Source organism: Callithrix jacchus, chromosome 1 (genome assembly GCF_049354715.1).
Source record: "Callithrix jacchus isolate 240 chromosome 1, calJac240_pri, whole genome shotgun sequence".
Lineage (NCBI taxonomy): Eukaryota > Metazoa > Chordata > Mammalia > Primates > Cebidae > Callithrix > Callithrix jacchus.
In genome coordinates, this window is record NC_133502.1 from 159,148,146 (window position 1) to 159,158,270 (window position 10,125).

The following is a 10,125-nucleotide window of genomic DNA, read 5'->3' on the forward strand; positions in this document are numbered from 1 at the left end:
ATCTACATGTTATCTTCATTTCTGTAGTTTTCAAATTATAAGAAATTAGTAATATAGTTCAATCATATTTCCTTTTCAGAAAAGAATTTATCATATATTTTAATCATAATTTCTTACATTGTTTTAAATAATAACTCCTTACAATATAATATGTAGATACTAAGTAGATGTTCATGAAGTGACAAACAGAAAAGGAATTAAAAGGCAAAAATTTACAAAACAATGAGCTCAAGAAAGGAGTATGGTTGAGGGCCAATATTAGCCTATTTATCACCTTTGTGTGAATTGGAATAAAACACCCCCTCTGCTGCATGGAAGTGACTCCACAGACACACAGCTGGGCCAGAGAATATGATTGGTTTTAATCTCCAACTGTCACTTTGGCCTGGCGTTCTGGGGCAAGATACAACTTAATCTCCACCCATGGTGGCCCCGGTGTAGAGGTTACATGAATAATGAAAATCTCACACAAATATGTATTGGAAACCAAAATTTGTAAGGCACCACTTTAGGCTCAATGGTGGGTATAAAGATGAATAAGTCATGGTTCCTGCTTCAGGGAATTTAGATTCTGGACAGAGATGAAAAGGTTAAGGATGGCAATGATAATCCCATTGGGTGTGTACACTTCAGAATTCTTGTAATTTGTAAATAATGCATCTTTCACACTTCATTGTTTGAAATTGTTAAAAATAACACCAGTGATTTTTATTAGCTGACATCAAGGAGTTTTAAGTATGTTGTGTTTCTTTGATTCTGTGGCTCTGGGAAAGGCTGCATGAGCCTCAACCAGCCTTTTACACATGGGAGGTGGGAGAATATGTATAAATGTGGGTAGCTATAATAGGGGTGTGTATGATGTCTATGATCTTTGGTTTCTTTCTCAATAAATGTATCTCTCAGGGCACCAGGCTTACTTCCCCATGAACCTTTCACTATGGTGGCGGTAAAGATGCTCAAAGAAGAAGCCTCGGCAGATATGCAAGCGGACTTTCAGAGGGAGGCAGCCCTCATGGCAGAATTTGACAATCCTAACATTGTGAAACTCTTAGGTATGAAAATACAAGTGAGATATGTATTTCATCAGAAAACAGAGGCTTTCCAAGTTTTTCTTCCCTTATTTATGCTTTTTCCTTTTCTCCTTGATCAGTGAGATGTTTATGTTCCTTTTTGAAGTTAGCTTCTTCACCTAGGTCTATCCCAACCCCGTAAGATGTTCATGGCTTAATGGATTATCCCTCTTTAATTTCACCACTTCAATTTGTCTCGGTCTTTGCTGCCTCCTTACTATTTATAAAAGTGTTTAAAATTTCCCCATTGTAAAATACGAATACTGCTTCTCCATCACAAAATTTGTCAATATTGAACAGTCTATATATTTTACTTGTGTTTCCTCTTTCTTCCCTAACTAGAATGTCATGAGCAGTGATTTGTTATTTTTTCTGTTCATTGTTGAGTTCCAATCTATTCCCAGACTCATAAACATAACAAAATTTTTACAAATATTTAGTTTGTAGTAAGTATACAGCAATGAATAAAACTTTAAAAACTCTGTGCTTTCAGCTGGGAGTGGTGGCTCACACCTGTAATCCCAGCACCTTGGGAGGCCAAGGCAGGTGGATCACTTGAGGTCAGGAGTTTGACACCAGCCTGACCAATATGGTGAAACTCCATCTCTACTAAAAATAGAAAAATTAGTCTGGCATGGGAGTGTACGCAGGAGGCTGAGGCTCAAGAATTGCTTGAACCCAGGAAATGGAGGTTGCAGTAAACCAAGATTGTACCACTGCACTTCAGCCTGGGTGACAGAGTGAGACTCTGTCTCAAAAAAAGAAAGAAAGAAAATCTGTGCTCTCATGAAGCATACATTCACTCTATTGGAGGAAATAGATAATAAAAATAAACACAAAAACGTGGGATGCTGGATATTAAGTTCCAAAGACATGTTTAAATGTTAAAGCAGGGAAGTTTTTTGAATATGAGCTACAATGTTTGAAGACTTCAGTGAAAATGTTACATTTATATAAAGACCTGACAGAGGCAAGGTAATAACAGTGTGGGTATCTTGGAAAAGAACATTCCAAAAAGAATGAGAAGCATTTGCAAAGGTACTGTGGCAAGAGCAGATATGGCAGGCTTGAGGAATAGCAAGAAGATGAGTGTGGCTGGAGCAGAGTGAGATCAGAGAGGTAATTGGGGGGCTGGTGGGCAGACCCTGTCAGTCCTTATTTAAAACATTGGCTTTTAATCTAAGATGGAAAACAAATGGAGAGTTTCAGGAAAGACATGACATGACATGACTGCATATTTTTCACATCTTCTCTGGCTGCTTTCTTGAGCATTGCCTGAAGGAAAGCAATAGAATCAGGAAGACAGTGAATAGGTATTGCAATGACGTAGCAAGAGAAGATGGCATGGACCAGGCGGTGGTAGTGAGGATCATGAGAAGTGATTCTCTTCCATGTGGAATTTGAAGGTAGAGCCAAATAATTCACTGACCGACCAAATATGAGTTGTGCAAAAAAGAGAAAAGTCCAAGACAGTATTGAGGTATTTGGCTGTACAGATGAGTGAATGGAGGTGCCATTGGCTCAGCTGAGGAACCCTCAGGAGGAATAGGTTTCTTTAGTGGAGAGAGTGGGAATTCATTTAAAGACATGTTTTTTGGCTGGGCACGATGGCTCATACCTATAATCCCAGCACTTTGCGAGGCCGAGGTAGACAGATCACCTGAGGTCAGGAGTTCAAGACCAGTCTGGCAAATATGGCAAAAACCTGTCTCTACTAAAAACACAAAAATTAGCTGGGTGTGGTGGCACACGCTTATAATCCCAGCAGCTTGGGAGACTGAGGCAGGAGAATTGCTTCAGCCCAGGAGGAGGAGATTGCAGTGAGCCAAGATTGTGCCATTGCACTCCAACCAGATAGAGCAAGACTCCATCTCAAAAAAAAAAAAAAAAAAAGTCATTTTAGGGGGATGCTTATTCAACATCTGCCTAAAGTTAAGGAGGCAAGTAGATATGGAGGCTTAGAGTTCAGAAAGGATGATCTGATTAGACATGAATGTAAGGCTATTGCAGTATATAGAGCTTTAAAGCAGAGTATTTATAGCCACGAGCTTGGGCAAGACAGCTAAGCATGCAAAAAGGAAGCCAGAACAGAGAAGAGGTCCAAGGACGAAGGCCTGAGCATTCCAGCATTTAGGGTGAGAAAGAGGAGATGAACAAGAAAAACAAACTAAAAACAACCAACCAATGATATGGAAGTAAATCGGGAGAGTATGGTGTCTGGAAAGTCAAATAAAGTATTTTAAATAGGTAAAAGAAAGCATGTCATATGCAGTAAGTCTAGTGAGAGAAGGACTATACAGTGACCTTGAATTTGTAAACATGGAGGTTCACTGGCAACCCTGAGAAGAGAGGAATGTTGAGGGCAAGAGAAAATGTAAGTGAGCTCAAAAGAAGAGGAAGAGAAAGTTTGGAGAAAAAGTATAAACAACTTGTTTTGCTATAAAGGTGAACCAAGAAACATGAATAGAGCTGAAGGGGGCAGAAAACAGCATACTTTCTTTCATGTGAAACTAACAGCACATTTGTAAATCAGTGACAATAATCCAGTAAAGAAAAAAATTAATGCTAGAGTTGGCTAACAGTGGAAGTGACATCTTTGAACAGCGAGAGGGGATGGATTCTTGGCACTACTGGATGGATTGGCCATTGACTTATGGATTGATCTGAACAGTTAAGAGAGTGTTCAGATCAACCATAGTAATAAGAGAGCATTGGCTGGAGACTGTTCTCTTCTGATTTAGTTTTCTCTGTGAAGTAGGAATTAAGATCTCATCTGAGAACGAGGAATGGGAGAAAAGTTGAAGATTTGAGGGAAGAGAACAAATAAATCACCATCTAGGAAAACCCATTTTTACATAAAATATAAAATGGACTAGAGAAGTATGATATGATTAGCCAGAACATTAAAAGGTTACTTGAAATTAGGGATTACACATTTCACATGCGACTGGTCAGCATGGCGGTGTATTCATTCAAATGCCACCAGATGGGCACAGATTAATGAGGAATTGAATTTAATCAGAATCAACTATTAATCAGAATTAATCATTAACTAATCACTAATCATAATGAGAATCACCCATTAATGAGAATTGAATTTAATCAGAATTAGCATTTTGCCACACAAGTAAGTTGAAGTCAAATTGAGGCAAAGAAGAGGGGTGTATACAAAGGAGTGATTATTATGATTGATCAAGGACCTTCAGCTGTGTAAGGAAGGAAGCTAAAAACATGAAGAAAGTGAGGGATCATTAAAAGAGGGTAGGAACAGGGCCGGGCGCGGTGGCTCAAGCCTGTAATCCCAGCACTTTGGGAGAACGAGGCGGGTGGATCACGAGGTCAAGAGATCGAGACCATCCTGATCAACATGGTGAAACCCCATCTCTACTAAAAATACAAAAATTAGCTGGGCACGGTGGCGTGTGCCTGTAATCCCAGCTACTCGGGAGGCTGAGGCAGGAGAATTGCCTGAACCCAGGAGGCGGAGGTTGCGGTGAGCATAGATCGCACCATTGCACTCCAGCCTGGGTAACAAGAGCGAAACTCTGTCTCAAAAAAAAAAAAAAAAAAAAAAGAGGGTAGGAACAATAGACTAAAAGTTTCAGTAGGGCAAAGGATTTTTGACTTAGGGCAGTAGAGGCAGTGAACTAGGGTGGAAAAGGGAGGAAGTGATGAACAACAAAAGAGTGACCAAAAATGAGATGATGGGAGGTATACAAATATGTGGAATGACAAAGTCAGGGGTATGACAACGAGAGTAGCTGAAGTCAGGCAGAGGTCTAAGGAAAGGACGTAAAGTAACTTAGTGGTCAAGATATTGGAAGTAATCTAGATAAATATTAAAATTAAGAATTTCTATAGTAATATCTCAAACAGATTCTGGCACATTGTAGATGCTCTATAAATATTTGTTCAGTAAATGAGTAAAAGATATTCAGTATACAACAATTCATCTTGAAAATACTTCTTCCATTTCCTCAACTCCTAAACATTTATATAGTCATTTTCACACAAAAATCTGAATCTGGCTTCTGCCCCTCCACCCTTCTTATTTAATTTCTCAAATAGTATACATTTATTCATTAAACAAACATATATACATGTATATTTTCAAGATTATCAGGCAATTTCTATTTCAACTTTTCTTAAAATGTTGACCCTGCATTCATACACAGTTTACAACATCCTGAATTCCTGAGATTGATTCATACACAAACTATGTACAATTTTCAAATTTATGATTACTGCAGTAGCATGCTTATACATCACTACTTGGAGTTCTCTCTCATTTTTATTGTCCAACGAGAACTCAAACTAATGTTGCCATTTGTTAAATGCTGTATCTAAATTCCATTTCAATATCCAATGAACACAGGCTCTATTTTTTACAAGTATACATAGCAGTAATCATTCATCCCACTACTCTGATAGTTGCTTGGAAGTTAATCCCAATGAAATAAAATGACAACAGTGGAAGAAAGGAGAATTGGTAAAAAGCCATAAAATTCACTTCTATCAATAAATCTACTTTGTTTTATATATTTGAAATAGCCACTTACTGAACATGTTTATATCTTAAAAATTGATTCCCTTTTATTGAAATTCTAGTATATAATAGTTTCATAGTCATAAATTAGGAAAAATGAATAAAGAAATATGCAGACTCTTAGAATGAGAATAGGCATTAAATATTGTGGACTGTTATGGAATATTCTGAAAGTAGAGCAAATAGTAGAACAATCAGGTGAGACTAGTCATTGAAAATGTCATGCTAAAGTTTAAAGACATGGCTTGGGCTATATATGAGGTTTTCTTATGCCCATTCATCTACCCATCCATCCTTAAATCTGTCCACGCATCCATCTATCCATTAATTCATCCATCCACCCATCAACATGTATTAAAAATCCATAGTGAGCCATGTATAGTATTAGGCCTGAGTTTATAAGGGTGAAGAAAACACAGTTTTCCTCTTAGTAAATATTCCATTGTTCATACTCATAAAGTAGAAATCTTTTATATAATATTTTCTTTATCAAAAAGTAGAAGATTTCATTAAATAAACTTAGTTCAAAATTTTTTTATTTCTCAGAGAAATATTTTGTCATTTTTTCTAGTAATAAGAAATTATTTTTAAATCAACTCGACCAGCATAACAATGGTAAAACCAATTGATGAGATAGCAGGTAAGTCCCTGTTAACTAAAGATTACCCAAAAAGGACCCTATAGAAAAAATTTCTAAGTATTACCCACTTGGCATTTCTTTATTTTTTCTCTTTAGTATATAGAAATATGCTAATTGCTAAAGTCCTTGGAATTAAAAATTAATGCCAAAGTAAATAAGCCAAGATAGCAGTATTCCTCATTTCCCCTCTTTTTCAAACAGATAGTTTTAACTTTTGCCTAGAAAAAAAACCAGTAGATCTAATAATCTGTTTTTAAGGTGATGTGAACTTGTGCCCATCTGATCTAATAATTCCAAGTTTTTCAGTTTTCCTCTCAAATATATCAAGACTTTAATATTTGAAAATGATTTTCTGGCTTTAAATCTAAGACTTTATTTATATTAACATTTTTGGTGGCATGAACACTGTAAAACCTAAATTTCAAAATGTTTTACTGCGGCAATTTAAATACTTCATTGAAGATACTTGAATTGTTTTTATTATTATTTCCAAACATTATACATCTTTGTTATTAACATCCTTCAGAGAAGTAGACAGAAACAGACAGCAATGACATCACACACTCAGACAAGCATCCATTCATAAATTAAGTCACCAAACATTATGAGGCTTCTGCTCTGCCAGACACGTGGCAGGTGTGGGGAATTTTTAAAGAAGAATAAGGTGCAATCTCTCCTTTCAAAGTGTTAAAATGTTGAGGAGAAGCCTGAAATAGTCAAATGACCATAAAAGAGGATGGTAAGTCCTGTTAAAGGATGATGGTAGGAAAATCAAACAGTTACTGGAAGGGTCAGGAGCTGAGGCACCCTAGGGAGAATGATGAATAAACTGAATCTTAAAGGCAAATAGGAGATATTTAGGCAGAGAATCAGGGTCAGGGTTCAACTGGGGTGTGTCAACCAAAAACCAGGGTCTCCAGATTTCAGAGAGAAGGGTCACTCCAAAAAATTGATACACCACTTACTTAAATGCACCATGTACTTGATGCACCAGGTATGAAGTACTTAAGACAACTGCCCAGGACAACAGTGCTGTGCTGGAAGTCCTCAAAAACTTTAGCCAAGGGACAGAAACCTCATTACCCTGAGTGCATTTCCTAGCTGAGATTCCTTTTGTGTTGTGGATAAAAGGATATAAATGTAAAAATAAAAAAAAAAAAGAAATGAAAAACTGATAACAACAACAAAAAAAACAGGGCTTCATATGTTCTGACCTGGTCCCTTGCTTTTGGAGTGCTCTTTCCACTGTGTCATTGTAGAAACCGAGACTAATAGAGGATGGTCTTTTGGTTCCAGGCGTGTGTGCTGTCGGGAAGCCGATGTGCCTGCTCTTTGAATACATGGCCTATGGAGACCTCAATGAGTTCCTCCGCAGCATGTCCCCTCACACTGTGTGCAGCCTCAGTCACAGTGACTTGTCTATGAGGGCTCAGGTCTCCAGTCCCGGACCCCCACCGCTGTCCTGTGCTGAGCAGCTTTGCATTGCCAGGCAGGTGGCCGCTGGCATGGCTTACCTCTCAGAACGTAAGTTTGTTCACCGAGATTTAGCCACCAGGAACTGCCTGGTGGGTGAGAACATGGTGGTGAAAATTGCCGACTTTGGCCTCTCCAGAAACATCTACTCAGCCGACTACTACAAAGCTAATGAAAACGATGCTATCCCTATCCGTTGGATGCCACCAGAGTCCATTTTTTATAACCGCTATACTACAGAGTCTGATGTGTGGGCCTATGGCGTGGTCCTTTGGGAGATCTTCTCCTATGGCCTGCAGCCCTACTATGGGATGGCCCATGAGGAGGTCATTTACTACGTGCGAGACGGCAACATCCTCTCCTGCCCTGAGAACTGCCCCATGGAACTGTACAATCTAATGCGTCTGTGTTGGAGCAAGCTGCCTACAGACAGACCCAGTTTCGCCAGTATTCACCGAATTCTGGAACGCATGTGTGAGAGGGCAGAGGGAACTGTGAGTGTCTAAGGTTGAAGATGTTCAAATAAAATGCTGCAGTTTCCTCTCAGACTCTGTGAGCCAGGGGGATCCTACTCCAGAGGCCCAACAAGACCCACATAGGAAAAAGTAAGAGTAGACGTGAGTAGCCTGTTGTTTGTTTCCCAGGAAGAGCAAAGACAGTGCAAAACCCATGTGGTAGATGGACCCATTGAAAGTCAGTGATTGGAAACACAGGCTAGGAAATGTGTCAGATAATGGAGACAACTATTCTTCTTCATAAAGTTTGTAATACACACTGCACAGGGAAGAATGGCATCCTGTTCAGTTTCCAAATTAGCTGGTCACAGAGTAAAGCTCTGCTGTATTAAATTTTCATATGAAAATGGGATTCAGAGCTTCATTTTTTAATAGCGTTAATTTCTCCCCATTGTGAAAGTAGTTTAATCTTCATCTAAGACACTCAAGTGAAATACAGAAAACGAAAAAGAAGGAAAAGCCATTCATTCTCTCTCCACCCAAAGACAAGTCTTAGTGTTTTGTTAAACCTTTCTTGCTTTTAATGCATAATTTTATATTTGTTTGTATTCTGCAGAGTTGTGGTTATATTTTATTGATAGAGGGTTTCTAAGGAATTAAACAGAAAATCAGCAGGGCTGTGACTTTGAATCACCTTTTCTGTCCTGTACCCCTCCTTTAAAAGTTTTCCTCTCTGTATACTTGTCTGAATTAAATCTGCTTATTTTATTTCTCCAGTTTTCTTGAAACAAGTTTTTGTATCTTTACTGATTTACCTTCCCTTTTAAAAATTGTATTGGTATATTTTTCACTGCTTTAATTTTTATTTCTTCTTCTTTCCAGGACTTCTGTCCTTTTTTAGTTATTTAGCTAGTTTTTTCCTTTTAGTTCATTCATATAATAAACACTCTGGCAGAAACAATAACATTTTAAATAACATTATAGATTGATATGTGTATGCCTTTTGCATAGTATTACTATTTTCTTCTGTATTTGCTTTCAAAGCCACACATTTCAAAAGTCTCACATTAATTTTATTACTAGAGTCTATTTAAATCTCTTAAACCAGTTTATAATATGGGATTTCACAAGATACACTTATGGCTCTGAGTTATTTCAAGACTGATATTTTTGTGCATTCTGATATTTTATTCCTTTTAGAAACCAATTCAGTTGGCTGTAGAATTGATATAGTTCTGCTTAACAACGTTCTGAATAATGCATGACATATTAACTGATTTTGTTATATTTCATGATTTAAAAAAAAGCTCTGGAACCCAGATTCCTGAACTCTCACACAATACATCTTTATCGAAATTCATATGTGATCTCAGTTTATTTCTGATATAGAATGAACCCAAGTTCTCCTGAAAAACAAACAGGGAAGAGAAAGTAACAGTCTACTCTATACCAGCTTACCTTAATTCAAACTAATTGGTAGTTAGGGCAATGGAGAAATGGTGTGAATTCTTGAAAGTAGATTTTCACCATCTGCTGGAAAACTCTACCTGAAATCCCCAAATCTGCCTCATGTAACAACTTGACATCTTTAGTAGCAAACCTGCCATTTCTTACTCATAGTTTCTCCAGGCAAAATGCAGTCTCTCCCAAAAATGTAGAAATTGTCCCAGACTTTGCCCTCTCTTTCATCAATATTCTATTAGTTTCAGTTGCTAAAATCCTCCTGCTGACATCCTCTTCCCTTGCACCTAAGAACCAATGACTCAAACTCTACCATTTCCCACCTGTCTATTATCTGGACTTCCTCTCATTTCAGGCCTGAGCAGATTCCATAGGCTACAGCAATAAGGCGGTCATTATTCACAGTTGTGACTCATAAACAGCGAGGTCAGAATTTAGGACTGAGACCTAGAGAAGTGCTTCCGCTAAAAGTCACGATTC

General features: G+C 37.9%; 1 protein-coding gene across 3 annotated transcripts in view; it reads left to right on the top strand.

The window, feature by feature from the left end:
* Nucleotides 1–9,544, top strand: part of MUSK (muscle associated receptor tyrosine kinase) — a 126,005-nt gene extending 116,461 nt beyond the window's left edge. For all 3 annotated transcript variants that reach the window (XM_035254464.3, XM_035254472.3, XM_035254473.3), the window contains 2 exons: nt 904–1,052; nt 7,553–9,544. In XM_035254464.3, coding sequence (XP_035110355.2) covers nt 904–1,052; nt 7,553–8,235 — 832 coding nt within the window. In that variant the 3' untranslated portion in view covers nt 8,236–9,544. The remainder of the gene's footprint in view (nt 1–903; nt 1,053–7,552) is intronic.
* Nucleotides 9,545–10,125: the final 581 nt, after the last annotated feature.